Consider the following 19,134-nt stretch of genomic DNA (forward strand, 5'->3'; position numbering starts at 1 on the left):
AACTCTTGTTAGGGGTAACTCCTTATGGAGCTCAGTGGATCCACTGTATATATAAAGTGTAGCCGCTTCTCATTCAGAGTAGCCTTGAGAATTTCACGGAGACCACAAACCTTTGGTTAATTCTCTAGGAGGAAATGAAAGAGAAAGATCATCTATGACTAACACAGCGTGCTTTTGAGAGCAGCCTACTGCAAACCTGAGTCACTGATAAACATGTTTTATTGATTCTTGACCCTTAAGGACACATACTTTGAAAAATAAGTTTTTTAATTTGACACTTTTGCAGCTTTTACCCACAGGCCTTACGCAGCTGCTCTTTCTGAAACAGATTGCTTCCAGAGCATTAAAAAAAGAGAAACAGACATTTTCTTGGCTCAGTATTTTTAATCTGCTTTCAGACTGATTTTCTTTTATAGTTAAGTGTAGTTCACATGCACACTGTGTTTCTTTCAAGATCTGAGTAGATTTAATGTATAATTGCAAGATTACTTTATGTCCAGGTGAGTCTGTTCAACCCTGAGTTGCTGAAATAATTTTTTTATTGAAAGAAGTTTAAAAACATACACCATTGATAGCCAAAATAAACAGTAGATTTCGTATCATTTGAAAAATCAACAACAAAGACCCTCCAAACAACAGAAATTGGAGCTATTAGCCAGTCCCAGGTAAGGTGTTGCAGTATAAGTGGAAGGAAAGGGAGGCCAATATTAGTGAAATATGTTTGGTCCCAGAAGACAATTGGGAGGATTAATCAAGACACGAGTATTTGCTCATTATTAATTAAGTGTTTTAGACTTTAAAGATTTTAGTTAGCAAAGCAAGTGTACATAGAGAACCTGGGGTGGTGTTGACTGAATTAGAAATCTCCAGCTCAGCCATTTTCTCCCTTTTTTCTTTGCAGCCATTTGTTATCTATGACATGAATTCCCTAATGATGGGAGAAGATAAAATCAAGTTCAAGCACATCAGCCCCTTGCAGGAGCCAAGCAAAGAAGTGGCCATCCGCATCTTTCAGGGGTGTCAGTTCCGTTCCGTGGAGGCTGTGCAGGAGATCACAGAGTATGCCAAGAGTATTCCTGGGTTTGTAAATCTTGACTTGAATGACCAAGTAACTCTCCTAAAATACGGCGTCCATGAGATCATTTACACGATGCTGGCCTCCTTGATGAATAAAGATGGGGTTCTCATATCCGAGGGCCAAGGATTCATGACGAGGGAGTTTTTAAAGAGCCTGCGAAAGCCCTTTGGTGACTTTATGGAGCCCAAGTTCGAGTTTGCTGTGAAGTTCAATGCACTGGAATTAGATGACAGCGACTTGGCAATATTTATAGCTGTCATTATTCTCAGTGGAGGTAAGCTGCTTCTTTGGATCTTCCGTGAAAGAGGGTGGCGTGGTGGTGGGATGGCTGAAAGAATTTGGACTTTCCTTAGTGTTAGGCTATGTGCCTTTTCTCTCTGCACTTACCACGCTTTTCATATGGAAAATGCCAGTGGTATAATGCCACGGGAGTGCAACTACCTATGTGACGTACCGAGAAAGAATATTGTTGACTTCCTGTTTGAAGGCTGTGGGTAAGTCAGGTACTTTTCTTTTATTCTTCAAAATATTTTTTCTAGTCAGATCCAAACATGGAAGACAAATGCCCTTGTCTGCTTTTTCTTTTCTCTTTATTTTCTTTTTCCTTGTCTTTTTCCTTTCCTTTCCAGAAGGCCAATCTCTTCTTCATTTAAGTAATGACATATATAACTTTGTAAGACGATGTTCACTTGACATAGAGAAAGCACCACTGTGTTTGTGATCAAATTATGGTCTGGCCCCAGCATCAGTGAGGTGTTCCTTTGAATTGCTTTCCCAGGATCAGGAATCGAGGAACACACGTTTACTGAGCCCTGTCTCCTCTCCCGTGTAGAGTCCTCTGCTGGCTCCCCTTGAAGTACCTTTGTGAGGTGGTTGGCTGTGATTAAGAATGCAGTCTGAACCAAAGAACACCCAGCGGAGAAATCAACTGAGTTGTTTAGCCAGTCATTGTACTTTTGGCCTTGCTAGGACATGATCTAACTAACCAACTCCGACAGCCAGGTTTTATACTAAATCCTACTTTCATTGGCCTTCCACGTTTCCAACTTGAGTAGAAGAAAGTTTTAGTGTCATCTCTTTAATATAAAGATTGTTTTCAAGTGACCAGTTTTCATTACTGAAATGGACTTCAGGCGAGCTTTTTGTGTGTACCCTACAGAATATCCTCTGTGCGTGAAAACTGAGGTGTAGGGGACAGTGGTCCTATAGATGTAAGCTGTGTGTGACTAGACAGCATGTTACAAAGAGCAGTCCTTTGTTGTCCAATTGCTCCAGCGCAGAATGCTTCTGAAATCAGGTGCATGGTGTATCAGTAATGATAATAGTAGCAAACACTTATGAAGTACTTACTGTGTGCAGGAAGTGTTCTAGCCACTTCACACACATTCATTAAATTCTCATGACCCCAGTAAGGTAAGTACCGTTTTGCAAACAAGGAAACTAAAGCACTGAAAGGTTCAGTCACTTGCCCAGGATTACCCAGGCAGCAAAGATGGAGCCAGGATGATGAACCGAGGCAGTCTGGCTCCAGAGTCTACACTGATACTGCCCTTCACATGACTAGGGTGCATTTAGATAACAACACAGCGCAAGTTAACTCTGAAGCAGCACCCCTTTTTTGTGTTATGTTCAATGTAACAAAAATACACTATCCAACATGTTTTGATATCTTGACGGAATCTACTTCTTAAACAAATTGACCCTTGATCATCTGGGATCTGTGATTAATTCAGCAAAGAAGAATGAGATTCCAGTTTATCTGAGGTCCACTGGGAGAAAAAGATTCAATTTTGGAAAAAACCAGATTAGAAAACAAGTTGGTATTGTTTAACTAGCTAATATTTTAAGGCACATTTTATTTTTATTGAAAGTTGGAAATATAATTATTAACATGTGATATATTTCTAAGATTTTTCCTAATCATACTATACATACCATATTTATATTCCTTTTTTCACTTAACCATTTTCTCATGCCACTATTACTCTTTATTAATATTTTTATTAATTTTAAAAATAAAAGTAATATATGGTCATTTTATAATTCAAAGAGTACAGAAAGGTGTAAGTGAAAAGTAAAGCTCTCTATCCTCAGAATAAAATAGGATTAACAGAGTCCTATTTCCCCTTACCAAAAAGTTTCTATGTATGTGCTAGCATATATACTATATATATATATATATATATATATGCTACCATTTAAAAAAAATTTTTTAATTGAAGCATAGTTGATTTACAGTGTTGTGTTAATGTCTGCTGTCAAAGTGATCCAGTTATACAGATATACATTCCTTTTTTGTATTCTTTTCCATCATGGTTTATCACAGGATATTGAACATGATTCCCTGTGCTATACAGTAGGAACTTATTGTTTATCCATTCTATATATAATCGCTTACATCTGCTAATCCCAACCTCCCACTCCACCCCTCCCCCACCTCTGCTCCCTGTTGGCAACCACAAGTGTGTTCTCTATGTCCGTGAGTCTGTTTCTATTTCATAGATAGGTTCATTTGTGTCATATTTTAGATTCCACATATAAGTGATATTATGTGGTATTTGTCTTTCTCTTTTTGACTTAGCTCACTTAGCATGGTAATCTCTAGTTGGATCCATGTTGCTGCAAATGGCATTATTTCATTCTTTTTTATGGCTGAGGAGTGGTCTGTTGTGTGTGTATGTGTGTGTGTGTGTGCGTGTGTGTGTATACACACACGCACACACACCTCATCTTCTTTATCCATTCACCTGTTGATGGACACTTAGATTGTTCCCATGTCTTGGCTATTGTGAATAGTGCTGTTATGAACATAAGGGTACATGTATCTTTTTGAATTATAGTTTTGTCCGGATATACGCCCAGTAGTGGGATTGCTGGATCATATGGCAACTCTATTTTTAATTTTTTGAGGAACCTCCATACTGTTCTCCATAGTTGCTGCACCAATTTACATTCCCACCAACAGTGTAGGAGGGTTCCCTTTTCTCCACGCCCCCTCCAGCATTTTTTATTTGTGGACTTTTTAATGATGGCCATTCTGACTGGTGTGAGGTGATACCTCATTGTAGTTTTGATTTGCATTTCTCTAATATATGCTTCCATTTTTAATGACTATAACATATTTCATTTTGTAAAAGACCATTACATACTAAATTATCTTCCTATTTATGTTTGGGTTGCTTATAATTTGTTATAAGAACCTATAGAGAAGAATATAAAAAAGTATGGAAAATGTGTTCTAAATTCCACTGGAGTAATTCTTCTTATGTGTAAATTTCTGTTCACATTTCAGATTATTTTCTCATTCTAAATTACCAGAAGTAGAATTGCTGGGTAGATGGCTATGAACATTTTTAAGTCTTTTGTTTCATTATTGCCAGATGGTTTTTCCATATAGTTTGTACCAGTTTATATTCCTACCACAGATAATAAGGGAGGCATTTGAAATAAGCCATTCAAAGATACTTAGTTTCTATCTAGGAAAGTTCTAGACAAGAAATAATCATGATAAATCAGGGCTTTTTGAACCTGAGCAATGTTGTTTTATGGGCACATAAGACAACAGTATGATTTCATCTAGAAAAATGCCATATACTGCCCATAACACACAAGCTAGATTATTTGAAAATCAGTGATTCAGTTAGGCCTTTAAAATTTTTCTAAATTGGTCAAAAATAGCTCTGAGAATAACTTATTCAATTCAATAGATACTGCAGACTCTGGCTTTCAATTAGAAAATTAAAAACGGTATCCTTTAAATGTCAATGCTGTATAAACAAGTTACTTTTAGCATTTCCCAGACTGTCTTCACAGCAGCCAATATCCAGATTTCATTAGATCCTCACAGCAGTGAAAGAAATCTGAAGGTAGCTGCCGTTCTTAAAATCTTCTATCTGTGGTTATAATGAGAAGAAAACCCTGTGAATCATTTGAGACTTCCTTTAAAAAAAAAAAAACAAAAAACAGACTTTACCATTGACTAGTTCCCATATCACAAAAGGCACATCCTTCCCTGATCAAAGTTTGCTTTTGTAGATGAAGCCAACCTATGGGCACTAGATAAGAATGAATAAACTGGACCCCGTGTTTGTTCAACACCAAGGAATTTGATTCCCTTCTTTACCCAGAGAAGCTGGTTGGGTAGAGGCCAGAGAAAGAACTACTCCAGTCATTCCCAATCCAAAGACTGAGTTCCAAGGGGGATCAGTGTCCCAGTCATCTATAGATGGTGAAACCAACATCCCAGATTGTGGTTTACTGGAGTACAACATATAATTTGTTGTACAACATGTAATTTCTCAATTCCCGTCCTGGGTTTTCCAGAAAGGGAAAACATTCATGCAAGCAAGAAGGTTTGATCCCGTAAACAAATTTCTGATCCTGCTTATTCTTAACAAGAGGGATTATTTTCTCCTCTGCAGTTTATTCTGAAGCCTACAGATAGCTTTAGTGACTTGAGAGAGCAGCACTTTGGGCAGGGATCCCAGTGACCTTCTTCTAAGCTGGCCTTAGAATCACAGAAGAGTTTCATTCTGGTCAAGGCTATGAACCTAGACTGAAGGGAAAATGGGGAGATGGGCATTATGTAAGAGTGGGGTGGTGAGGGATTGGGGAGATCAAGGGCGGGGGATCCCCAGAGGACCCAAAGGGGATTTTTGGATGAAAGTACCTGATTTGACCCAACTAAGTATTTGCTGAGAAAACTGGAGTTGCAGTAGTAAAGATCACTGTCACTCAGCTTCAGTCCTAGAAACTGCTGATGCTGTTAGATTTGGTCCTTAGATTGGCCTGGTGTTCAGCATTTCTACTGTGTATTCAGGTCGCAAACCACTTGCTGAGGAAGATGACCTAGTTCTTCTCAAGGTTTTCTCCTCTCTCCCTCTTTCTCCTCCGAGCTTCAGGCAAGAAGAATGAGACTAAAAAGAACAATATTCCAGAACCAAGGGACAGCACTTTGTCCCTTTCATTCTCTCATTAGATCCTGACAGTTCTCCTGTATTTTCATTCTTATTCCATAGAAAGAGAAGAGAGAGTCATAGACTTAGGTGAGCTGAGAACTGGTGAGCAGCAGTGCTGGGAGGGAAACCCAGGTGTCCTCACTGTCACCTCCCAGTGTCTCTTCTGCCACCTGGCTGGCGGATGTGGTCGACTCCCTCACGGTGTGTCGGTGGCCCCAGCCTGTGGTCCCGTCCCTGCTCTCCTGAAGGCCTGGCCCGGAGTCCAGAAGCACAGCTTCCTTGGGAGTGGTGATAAGGGAAGGACTTCCCTTGCCCGCTCTGGTCTCGCTGGCTGGATGGGTGGCGTCGAGAGTAATCACACTGCCTCCAGCAAGGGCATGCTTGCAGCTGACGCCACAGCCTCACGCCAGCCCCACCAGCAAACTCCTCAAACCCACCAGCAGCCAAGGCCAAGCAGAAAGCTCAGGAAAGCTGACAAGCCCCAGGACACTCCACTGGACACTTTGCCCCCTTGGGCGTTGGCTGTTTGCTGGAGAAAAGCTTAGGAGGGTTCCAGCTGGAACTCGGCAACAGGAAAAACAGGAAAAAGCTCTTTCTGTTAATTCAAAACAGTTTGGAATCCATTACAGTTCTTCCCAAACTTCCAAGATATGGGGAGGAAATTCACTGGATTTTACAATATATTTCTCGAGGCCGATTGTCATCGCCATCCTAATGACAGAGAAGCTGTAAATATTGGTGCAGCAGTCACAGATGGCAAGTCATCGAGCCTCCTCATTTACCCTCTTGGGTCTGGCTCCGTTATACAAACCTCCTATACAGCAGTTCCTCCTGTTTCCAGCCGTCCCATTCTTTCTCTGTGAAGCGATTTTGGACAGCTGCTCTTGGAGCGATCCTGTGCGTTTCTGCTGTTGAGTGGGCAGGGAGCATAGGGTACAGGAAGGGGGAACTGTTCACACATGTACAGCTACAGATCAAGGAAGAGGGGATATTCTGTGACGGTTGGAAAACTCCTAGACCTCTCAGGTCAATACCATGGAGCTCTGTTTCTTACCCTTGGTCCTGACTTGTATGTGTATCAATATATACTTTTTAATTTGTTGGAATTAGAATAGAATCAAAGTACAGCACCTGGCCCAGAATAAGTACTAATACATCCTTGTTGAATGAATAGTAATCAAATATTAATAATAATAATACTGCCATTTATTGAATACTTCATTGTGAACCAGAATAGATGCTAAGCACGTTACCTGCATTCTGAATCTTTAATTTTTCCTGCAATTCTAGAAAGTCTCTCATTATCCCCATTTTATAGATGGAGAAAACAGAAGTTTAGAGAGATTAAGCAATTTTCCCAAGGTCCCAGAGCTACTAATCGGTGAGGCCAAGGTCTGATCCAATCTGACCTTAAAACGGATGCCCTTAACTGCCACTGCCTTTTTTGTATTGAGATGTGGAAGCATCCCAGTTACTTACCTTGGACTTGGGGTTCTTTGGCAATTATCAAAAACTACCCATTTCCATATTGCCCCCAAGTATTTTAATCAAGAATTTCCCGTTATAGTCCAGCTATTACTACTTCCTGCTATCCAAAGCCCTTCTCAAGACACCATTTGTACCTGACTGCCTAACAAAATTACACCCCAGGTTTGAGAACTGTTCTGGGACAGAACAGAGCCCAGGGTTAATGCCGAGACTGGTGCTGGTTCTTCCATTTGTTCCAGTAGCACAGCTCCCGTTCGCAGAGCTCCCTGCAGAAGCTGACCGTAAGCTTTAAGTACCTAAGTAAATATGTCCGAGCTTAACCAGATACCATCTTATAGCAGGTTCCGATGGAGAGAAGTGGTTGCAGGAGAATTTGTGAGAGAAATTTAAAATTGTTAACAATACCTTCCAGTACCTTAATTTCTTCCTGCCGTTCGGAGACAATCCCAACGTCACTCCTCCCGTTCGTGTACAGGGGCCCCCTCTCCCTCCAGCTCAGAGAGCACTAAGGATCCGCAGGACAGAGCGGGAGGGGCTCTGGGCTTGTGGGTGTCCGGCTCCCCTCCCCGTCCCTAAGTGCCCTCCAAAATCTTGAGGATAGTGACAGCTCGTGTGTAATCCTTCCATTTTAATGCGGAACTGTTTCTACCAGTTAGAAGGGACAGCCGAGCTCTCCTCTGGAACAAAAGATAGAGGGCACGTGCCTGAGTGGGCCTGTGCTGTTCTTGAGGAAACTCCAGCTCAGGGGCCCTCTGATTCTCCACAGCCCAGTGGCCCCCATGTCTTCTTTGTCTGTTGGCATCATCCTTACTAGTTAACTGGGGGGAGACAAAACCAAAAGTATTTGAAAACTGAGGCATTAATAATACTATGAAGAACAAGAGGCCAACTTTCTTCCATTCTCCTGTGGCAGTTAAATATTCAGCTACTTTATCCATACAGTGTTTTTGGACAAGACGTAGGCTGGGGTCTGAGTGGTAAAAGTTGTTTTTCTGACGGTTCTCGTGATATTGAGAATAAACACAGACATCTGATTTCTCATGTGACTGAGCGTTGAGCAGGGCAGTTGAAGAGTGTTGATGACATGGTTCATATCTTCCATCTGGCCCATGATTGTGTCAGAGAGTACTTGCCTTCATGTATTAATTGGAAACTATTGAATGGGCACCTGCTCTGTGTCTGCATGGTGTATGGCACTGCTCCTTTCGCCTGCTGTCCTGGTCTCCCCGCTATGCTGCCATGACCAGTGGGCAAATCCTGTCAGGTGGCCAGGATGGCTTTGAGTAATGACTCAGTGTGGGTTATCTAGAAATGCCCCATTCGTTCACTCTTCTCATAACCTCACACACTTGGTTTAGACAGAGGGAGGTACATTTGTAAGTTCTCAGCTGGCACCCAAATTCTCAAAACCAGAGAATTGGGGGTGGGTGTGGGTAGGGAGAAGAGAAACACACTAGAATCATCTGAGAAACTTGAACTACACACACTCGCGTGCACGCGCCGCGCGCACACACACACAGAGGCTTTTGTCATTTGTGGGACATTGAAGCATCTTTATCTGTGACTGCTTCAGAGATAAAATCCCCTCCTAACCCCAGGCCTGGTAGGCTGGGATCATTCGCTGTACTTGACCTCAGAGACAGACATGGGCTTGAAAGCCAAACTGCTGAGTCATTCCTGTCCCCCCACCAGCATCTTGGAAGAGGCTCCGCCAGCCAGTCAGCGGGCCGCTTTGGGGAGCACTTTATCATTTTGGGCTCTCACAATGTGTGTTTAAACTCTGGGTGACCCCAGGCAGACTTCCAGACTGGCACGGCACTCAGACAGGTCCTCCGCAAGTGAGGAAGAGTGAAACCGGCCCCGGTTCCAAAGGCCGGCGCAGGTGTTGAGGCGCCCCGCGCTCCGGGTAGAGCGCCTTCCCCCAGGGTCCCGCCGCGTCACCCACCGGTGCACCGGGAGAGGCAGGCTGGGGCGGTGGGGGCCTGTGGGCTCCCCAAACCCCGCACCCCACCACTTACTGGATGTGTTATTTACCTACCTGAGCCTGAATTCCTTATCAGTTCCCTAAGTAAATGAAAGAACATTCTGTGAAGCCTCTGGCACAGTGCCTGGGACGTGGTAAGCACACAATAACTGCTCATTTTCCCTCTTCCCTGTACTGTATAATTTGAAGTAGCTGCACACAATCCTGCCAGAGGATTGCTTGAAATTTCACCAACAGCATTCTTAAACTCCCTTAGTACCGTATAAATACTCCTAAGGAGATAGCAGCTAATCCCTGTATCAGCTATCACTTTAAGGGGATTAGCTGTGGATTGAGAACAAAACCCCAAGGGACAGAGATGCTGGAGGGAGGGAAGGGAGGGGAGAGCTCTGGGCCTTGCTGCCCCTGAAGGCGGTACCAACGAGCAGGAGTGTGGTGGGGAATTCTGTAAAGTTTGGGGGACATTATGTGTTAAGAGGTCATATTTAGAAGTTGGAGATCACGCCTATGTTTTGAGGTCACAGGTTCTTCTCCAAGACGTTGGAAAGGAAGACGTGGGGGGAGGGGAGAGGTGCAGAGAACAAATCCTTGGCCACTTTTTATTTTGTTGACTCCCTTTGGTGTGCCGTTGGCATTTCTAGAGGTTAAGGAAGCAAGGGAGAGACATTGGATTCGGAGCATGCGTGTGTCGGGCCTGACGGGGAAGAAGAAATCACTCTCCATCATTCCGCTCGAGCCTGGTTCCTCTACCTCCCGGTCTTGATCAGAGCTGGTGTGGGACGTAGAAGGGGCAGAAATTTATCTGCATCCCTCAGCTTGAGGGGAGCCTGCTCCTCCCCTGGTCTGGACGCAGAGAAGGGGAGCAAACCATGGGGCTGAGCTTCACTTGAGTGACCACAAATGACCAGAACGAGGGGACCCAAACCCCTGGTGAAAGGAGGCGGGAAAGATGGGACTTCCCAAGGCAGGACGGGAGCCTCTGGTCCCCTTTCCATTCTGAGAGAGCTGGAAATAAAACAGGCCCCACGCTCTGTTCACTGCAGGTGCCATTGAGAGATGAAACGAGCTCTGAACGCGGCAGAGGGGAGGCGCTGCCCACCTTGTTACCAGATACTTTTGTGTTCTGTGCTGTAGTTGGGGAGATGGCTTTTGGAGGTGGTACTTGAGCATTTGAGGTGGGGGGACTTGGTGTGCAATTGCTACTTAATGGGCAGATAAAAGAAAATATGGCCTGGGCTTGGTTTCATTTTGGTGGTGGTCACGCGCGCCCTCCATCCTAGCCAGATCGTACGTGTCATTGCTGTGTTATTTTGCGGTTGTCATTTGGACACAGACAGAGAAAGCATTTATTTAACTGTTGTGTAACAGGGATATGTTAGAACGGGGACCACTTCAGAGGCAAGGACTCCACGAGCCACACGTGCATTCATGGCAGACATGCTTGTCACCGATGATCTTTATCTGTCCGGTACAAGATCTCTGTCCTGTTGTTCCCTTTCCCTGATAGCAGCCATCAACCACATTTCTCCCCAGATCATCCATTGTTCACACTTCTGATTAATTTAGGCTGGCCTTGCTAGGATTCTAGACACCACCTCCCCAGCAAGGTGCAGTCCCAGGAGTGGAAAGGGAAAAGCATCTAGAAGGCGGGGTGGAGAAGAAGGGAGCAATTAAGGGCGAAAGAATAGGAAAGAATAGGAAAGATAGGAAAGAATAGGAGAAGACCCAAGAGCATCGCAGAAATGAGAGGAGGAGAAAGGTAAGAAAGAAAAGAGGCACGTTGGATTGTACTGTTACACTAGTGCAAATAGAAATAGCTACCTTCCCGTGTGTCAGACGCTGCTCTGAGCACCTTCCGTCTAGTAACTCATTTCATCCTCTGGACAACACTGCGAGCTAGATTACTGTCACGTCTCCATCTTTTAAATGAGGAAACCGAGGTACAGAGAGGTTAAGGAACTCGCCCGAGATTACCCAGCAAGTAAGCTTTCGGGGTGAGATTCCAACTGCTTCTCACTACACCGGTGGTGTTTGCTCTCAGCTTCCCATTAGAATCACCTGAAAGCTTTTAGGAACGTTGGCGGTCATACCTCAGGCCAGGTCAATCGGAGTCTCTCAAGATGGGACCCAGGTATTAGTTTGCGTGTTTTTAATTTCCCCAGATGATTTCAGTGTGGAGGCAGAGTTGAGAATCAAGCCCGCACTTGGTCAAGCCCCGGTTCAAATTTAAATATGAAAAGAACATGGGAAACGTTCTTAGGTTATTTTCTCTTAGCGGTAGGATGGTGGGAGGGAATTGCTACAGGCCAGACCAGTTTACCAAAGACAGACTTGGGTGAATTCAGAGTTTTGCCTCATGATCCCCATGATCCTGACAGTTAGACCAGGAAAGGACCGCAGAATCCCTAACACCGTCTCTAAGGAAGAAGTGAATTTCGGCTCGGGGGCTTCTCTGTTTCATTATTGTTCTCAGTCCTGCTTACATGTGTTCAACTACAAGAATGAGAACTTGCCCCAAACCCCAAACGTGTATCTGCATCAGGAATCATTTTCTCACGCTCCTGAACTTATGCTCTACCAATAACAGCTCAGAAACCTCCCATTTCCCAGCTGCACACATGCCACCCCACCCCTGTTTATGCTCCGGACCCCATTTCTGTGGAAACTGCCTCTGTCTGAACAAACACAGAGAATAGTAAAATGTTACAAAGCTCCTTTACCTGACTCCTTCTAACCATGACCTTAGGAAAGAAACACCACCGTCGCCTTGAAAATTCAGCCAAAACCCAGAAAGATAAGATGACTTGTCCAGAGTCACATGGAAGCCAAGTGGAGGAGAGACGAGATCAAGTCCTCAGTTTCCAAATCCACTCCTCTTTTTAACACATCTGTGAACTTAGGAAGCAATGGAATAAAGGAAATTGGGGAGCAAGAGTAAAAGGAAGTGAAATGCAAAGTGTGAGCTCCCGAAGGAGCTCCACCCCCCTTCAGTTTCAGCCCACACCCGAGCTAAGTTTTTTCATTGCCTTCGGATCAATTTACAGCTGCCCAGCTATCAGACTTCTTTTTCCTAAATGCCCTGGGTGCAATCCTTTTCCGATTTGTCTCCATCAGAAAGAAATCCAATAGGAAAAAAACTGGGAACAGCATGACAGCAGCAACTAGAAAAGAAACAATACCACGCGCTTTGATTTGTCTGCGTCTCCTTCAGGAGATGCCGCTGTGGCCATCTGGTTCCCTAACCGGGACCCCTCCTGAGAAAATCTGGTCTAGGGAAATGCCTGGCCCAGGTGGGCAGATCCCAGGAGGGTCCAGAGAATTTGAATCTGCTTCAGATAAGCTCCTCACTTAACAGAACCAGATCTGGATAAGATGGGAGCTTTGTAGATTTGCCCACAATCAACAGTGCTCTCTAATCAATTCCAGCGCTGCACGATGGGGACCGGAAAGGTTTCTTTCCCAATTCTTTGCAGCCTGGGGAGTAAGGAACCGGTAATTGACTCCAGCTTCCTCGAGTGTTGGGTCCTGGAGCCTGAGTCAGCACGCACTTTCCCAAAAGGGCTTTCTAGGCAACCTAGGGCCAATGAAGGAGGTCCCTTGACCCTGATCCCATTCCAGACCCCAACTCTAACCCTCAGCAGGGTGTAGGGAGAGGACCTCAGACCAGCCTCCTAAGAGCAATACCTTAGCAGGCCCTGGGCCAATGGGAAAGGGAGAGGGAAGAGGAGGGACCCAGGACGGCTGGGTCTTTAGACAGATTTCTGTGGCACGTTTGTGGTGCCCAGCTTAGCTCAGTAAGTGTTCAAGTGTGAATAGAAGGAAAGTGGAAAGAGAAAGACGGGCAGGGGAAGCAGGGAAGGCCTTGGAGCTGACTGGAGGGTAAAGGGTGGGGACAACCCTGACAAATCCGTTTTGCCCTTGACCCTAGGGAGTGCTTAAGACCAAAGGAAGCTTTTTTGCTTTTTAAATAAGCCAAATGTTTTAAGTTTAATGTGTCAGCCCGTTGATATACTTTTCTATTTAGATTTTGAGTTAATTTCCCCAGTTTAATTATGTGACTTTTGTAAAGGGAATTACACATAAGAATAAAGCTTACAACGTTTGAACTAGGGTCTTAGAGATCACCTCTCTAATCCAGTCCTTTTCGTTTACAGAGGAGAAAACTGAGGCGCCGTGAACTTGGTCAGTTTGCCCAAGGTCACAGAACTGGTTAGTGAGAGACCTAAAAGTAGAGCGACCACGTTCCCGCTCTCCTGCCCTCCGTTCTTGCCTTGACTGAGGCTCCGTAAGGGCGACAGTGGGACAGATCTGTAAATGATCTAACTTGTCACTAGAGAAAATATAAATCAGTGGCCACAAAATTTCAGCCAAACTTCATCTGTCACATCATAAAAAATAACTTGCCAAAGAGAGGTTTGAAAATCCAAACCAGATCCTTCTCCACTCCTAGAGGGAACAGTTCCATTGTACTGCACGGCAGCCAAGTGTTTCCAGCAAACCGATCAGCTGCATTTGAGGGTTTGCTTGTTTGAACTGTCACGATAAATGAAACCTAGTAGATTAGCATAACCTCTTCTGCAGAAGTTCTGACCCCACGGATGCTGCTCTAGAGGAAGGAGAGAAGGCTCTGAGGGGCCAGGGCCCCAGCAAGCAGAGGGTCTGCACAAGGGTGTACACCGACGCCTCGACACAAAATGCTGCCACTGCCAACGTACATGCATTTGCTGTCCAGTCCAGGCCTTTGAAATCTGGCACGTCTGTTCAGGGGGAGGATCGGCAACCATTAAACCCAAGGCACCAATCCAGGATCTGGTTTTCCTTGAACTGTCAGGGGGTTTCATTATTGCATAGCAACTGTGAGAAAGGACAACTCCTCCAGGGGTGTGATTCTCTAGGCCAGGACTAAATCATCTGTTTCATTCTCAGAAGCTGAGATTCTTGCTAATGTTTCCAAAATTAAGTGCTGAAATTGAAAAAAAAAAAAAAAATTACTCCAGTCAATGGGAGATGTTGGAGAAGTTGAGGGGAGAAAAATCAAACTACAGGTAACTTTCTGTCTGTAATTTAAAAAAAGAAAAAAGAAAAAAAAATTTAAGAACATGTTTAGAGTTCCGAAAATTCCACCTGAGATCATCCTCACCTTGCTCTCCTGTGTCTCGCCTCAGCGGGTAAAGGTTGCTCGAGTTTACTAAATACAGGAAAACGCTATTTCCGGAGACTTCTTCTTTGTGCATTGATCCTGCCTTTAGGCTTGTTCACCAACCAGAGGAACTGTACTTTTCAATTCAGGACTCTTGGCTAGAACAGCCTTCTCACTCATAAACTCAGCCAACTGAGTGCTTCCTGTGTTTCCACTGGAGCCTCAGAGATGATCAAGACATAGTCTCTGCCCTCTGATCTCTCGTGGCCAAGTAGGGGAGATGAACAAGAATATCAGTACCTATAATACAAGGTAATAAGAGTTAAGAGTATAGCATTCGGAATCAGATTCAAATTTCAGCAGTGCTGTTTACTAGCAAGTGGCAGATCTTGGGCAGGATCTAACTCCTTTCTCTAAATCTTCATTTTCCCCTCCTTAAAGCACTGACCTCATGGAGTTATTGTGGAGATTAAATGATATATTGTATATAAAGCCTTCAGTACGATTTTTGGGAAATGATAACCACTCAGTAAATGTAATCTACTAGGATAGTAGCAATTGAGGTGTTTGTAGAATGCTATGAGGACCAGAGAAAGGGGATTGGAAGAACAGGGGCAAGGAAGGGATGACCTCCAGGAAGGCTCCAGGACATAAGGACTCGGGCTAGATTTTGAAGAGTAGGTTGAAATCAGTAGGATGGTTGGAGGGAAGGTGAGACTGCTCCCAGCAGGAGGAACAGAACGTGCCTAAGCACAGTTATGACAGAATGTAGGATGTTTGAGGGACTTGGTGTGGAAAGGGCTTAAGCAAAGGCACAATGATAAACGGAGGCAAGACAATGAGGAACATTAAAAAGAGAAGTAAAAACGTTTATACAGTGCTTTAGTTTACAGTAAAGGGGAGAAGAGTTAAAATGAGAAAAAGAGGGTGATTGGCCTTCAAGAGCTAAAATTTGGAATCAGTACAAGGTATCAAGTGAGTGACCTGAATGTCATACATGATCTCTGTGCCCCTCTGCTGAGCCTTAATGAGAAAACCTTATATTCTAACCAGACTTAGAAATTAGAAAAAACAAAAACAAACTCAGACTTTCCACTTGGAAATCTAAAAACATGTCTCTGTATGACTCTTAGATTAAAAGTGAAATCAAAATAGTAAAACAGACTATTTAGAAAAGAACTGTGAGAGTATGATTTACCGGAGCCTATGGGGTGAAACAGAAGTGACACTCAGAGGAAATTTTAGAGCCTTAAACTCATCTATCAGAAAATAAGAAATACTGAAACTAAATGAATTAAGCATTCAACCCAAGAAATGAGAAAAAGAGGAAAAGAAAAAAAAACCTAAAGAAAGTTAAAAGAATGAATTAGCTAAATTGAAAACAAAAGGCAATTTTCAAAAACAGAGTTGATCAGTAAAACCAGGAGTTGTGCTTTTTTAAAAAGCAAAAAATAGATAAGCCTTTGGCAAGTCAAATTTTTAAGTGAGACAGTACACAAGTAAAAAGCATTCAGTTAAAGGAGGTATATATAAGAATAATAAAAGATTCAGATTCTAAGAGAATATTATGTACAACTTTATTCCAATATAAATTACTAAAATTTTCCTTTATAAGTAATAGAAAACCTGAATAAATTAAAAGCTATAGGAGGAAAATTAAAGATAGTCAAAGATTTACCACCAGGCTCAGATGGTTCTGCAAATAAGTTCCAAGAAACCATCAAGGAATAGATCATCACTACATAGAAACAGAAGGAAAACTTCTCAAGTCAGTCAATAAGACTAGTTAACATTTATGACCAAAAGAGGCAAAAGGTAGCACACACACACACAAAAAGACTCTGGACCAATCTCACAAATTTAAAAACCCTAAGTAAAATATTAGCAAACAAATGCAAGAGTATAAGAAAACCTATTAATGTAATTCACTACACTAGATTAAGATAAAACCATATGGTCATCACTCTAGGTAGAAAAACTTTCAAACATTTGATGAAATGCAACAACATTCCTGACTAAAACAAACACTTTAAAACTATTGGGGAGCCAGGAGAAAAACCTATCCACCATAATCCAGTAAACATCATACTTGTGGTAAACCATTAGAAGCGTTTCCTTCAAGGTTAGGAATAAAACAAGAATGCCTCCCAACACTACTATTATTTAATACCATACTAGAGACATTAGCCAATGCAGTATGGCAAGAAAAAGAAATGAGAACTATAAACACTGGAAAAGAAGAAATAAATAAAACGATGATTATTTGCAGATGCAATTGTCTGTCCAAAAAATTTTTTAAATCTGTGATAAAAACTATTTGAATTGACAAGAGTGAAATTGGAATAGATTCAATGTAACAAAGCCAATCGTTTTTTTCTAAACATCAGCAGGGATACATTAGAAAATGTAATGAAAAAGAAGTATAGAATACAAGAAAGTAAAGAAGTAAAAGTAAAGAAGAATACTAGAAAGTATTTAAGGTTGAATCTAAAAAGATCTACATGAAGCAAAAACATTAAAAACTTAAGAGTAATTTAAGCTTGCCATTTAAAAGTTCAAATAAGGAAAAGTATAAAGAAGAAAGTGAACATTACCTGCAACCTCACTAATCAGAAGAAGCCTATGTTAAAGTCTGGTCTGTCCTTCCCAAGCGTAACAGTATTTGAAAACTATGTCTTGTCTCTTCGAAAATGCATGAGCTATATTAAGCAAAAAGAAGACAAAAATGTGTGTTAAAAGTGTGTTTAAAGTAGTGGTAAGAAAGTAAGTAGAGGTTATAAAACATAGACTCATCAGGAAGGAACAGAAGTTGAAAATGAGATTTCTGAGTGAGTAGAAACATGCCAGCAGAAGAGTCCCCCGTCTGGTGAGACAGTTGCCTTGCCACCCTCTTCTGTCAACTGGTCACACAGATTTAGTCTTGGCCGGGAAGAGAACGGCCCTGGAAAGAGCTTTGATAGTCTTGGTTTTCATTCCATTCTCCTTCTATGCAGTTCTTGCCCACTATCTGCTTTCCTTCCCTCCATACCCTATTTTAGAACCAAAGCAAAACCAACAAAAAGTGAGTTGTTTGGCTGAATATGCCTCAGATGCGGAGCCAGAGAATTTTGTAACTGAACCTGCTGTTCTGTCTTCCATTTCTGCTCCCCCAGACCGCCCCGGTTTGCTGAATGTGAAACCCATTGAGGACATACAAGACAACTTGCTGCAAGCCTTGGAGCTGCAGCTCAAGCTGAACCACCCCGAGTCCTCTCAGCTCTTTGCCAAGTTGCTCCAGAAAATGACAGACCTCAGACAGATTGTGACAGAACACGTGCAGCTGTTGCAAGTAATAAAGAAAACAGAGACGGACATGAGTCTTCACCCGCTTCTACAGGAAATATACAAGGACTTGTATTAGCAGAGAAGTCCGAGTTCACTGACAACATTTTCCTTCTTCCAATTGCACTATTATTTTGAGGGAAAAATCTGACACCTAAAATATTACTGTGAAAAAGCATTTGAAAAAGAAAAGGTTTTAGAATAATAGATCTATTTTATGCATATTGTTTATAAAGATACATTTACAATTTACTTTTAATATTAAAAATTATTACATCGTGAAATTGCTGTTGTATTTGAAGACTGAGTCTGCTGTGTCCCCCGCTCCACCCTCCAGGCTTTTTTTCCTTTTATCTCCTCCCCCTTCCTTCCTTCCTTCCTTTTCTTTTTCCTTTCTTTCTTACACATGTGAAACACTATGAATGGAATTGCTGATCAATTTTCATTCTCAGTCAAATAATTTTTTATACTCAATTTACAACTTTTCTGAACCTTCTATCTGCTTTAAAAATCACAACTAAGAATGGAATTTCAGGACCAAAAACTGCTCAGAGCATGTGTTTCTCAACCCAGAAGTACTCGTTTGGGGCGTATCCCTAGGCCTACCAAGAATTCAATCTTCTTCCCCAATCCCAACCAAGATTTTCACTCACCAACAGCAGCCCTCTAACAAGATACCAAGGCATGTGCAAATACCCAGGGGCAGGTATTAACGGCTAGATGCTGTGGGTAACACAGAAGTGTTATAAGATGTGGCACCTGCCAAAAAGAACTTACCATTGAATTGAGGAGAAAAGATGAATCCTCCTTAAGAACAGATTAAAATACACAGTGCAACCATGTGCCAAATGAATGGTTCAGACTCCAAGTACTCTAAGAGTTCAAAGTAATGAAGATTGGAAAAGTCAGGAGTGACTGTAAATTCATTCAGGTGGGCTTCGAAGGATGTGTTGGACTTGGGATAGGTAGACAGTGGAAGAGAAGACATTCTAGGAAAGCAAAATCGCAGGAATAACAACAACAGAAGGAAACAAAACCAAAACAAAACACGAATGAGGGAGAAGGGCCGCATTCTGGTCCCGACGTACGTGGAGCAATGTTGCTACAGGTATTCCTGCTGGCCTCCTTGGGACCACCTTGCCCAGGGAGCTCTGACTTTTGTAAC

At 42.7% G+C, this 19,134-nt stretch overlaps 1 protein-coding gene across 15 annotated transcripts in view; it reads left to right on the plus strand.

The window, feature by feature from the left end:
* The window catches only part of LOC101327326 (peroxisome proliferator-activated receptor gamma), a 222,901-nt gene that overhangs the window by 111,006 nt on the left and 92,761 nt on the right, over window positions 1-19,134 (plus strand). For 13 of the 15 annotated variants that reach the window (XM_073787718.1, XM_073787717.1, XM_019944609.3 and 10 more), the window contains one exon: window positions 902-1,352. In XM_073787718.1, coding sequence (XP_073643819.1) covers window positions 902-1,352 — 451 coding nt within the window. Of the gene's footprint in view, window positions 1-901; window positions 1,353-17,800; window positions 18,254-19,134 lie in introns of those variants that run through there. The other 2 variants (XM_073787720.1, XM_019944615.3) reach the window with 1 other exon arrangement.

This window comes from Tursiops truncatus, chromosome 10 (assembly GCF_011762595.2).
Source record: "Tursiops truncatus isolate mTurTru1 chromosome 10, mTurTru1.mat.Y, whole genome shotgun sequence".
Taxonomy (NCBI): Eukaryota; Metazoa; Chordata; class Mammalia; order Artiodactyla; family Delphinidae; genus Tursiops; species Tursiops truncatus.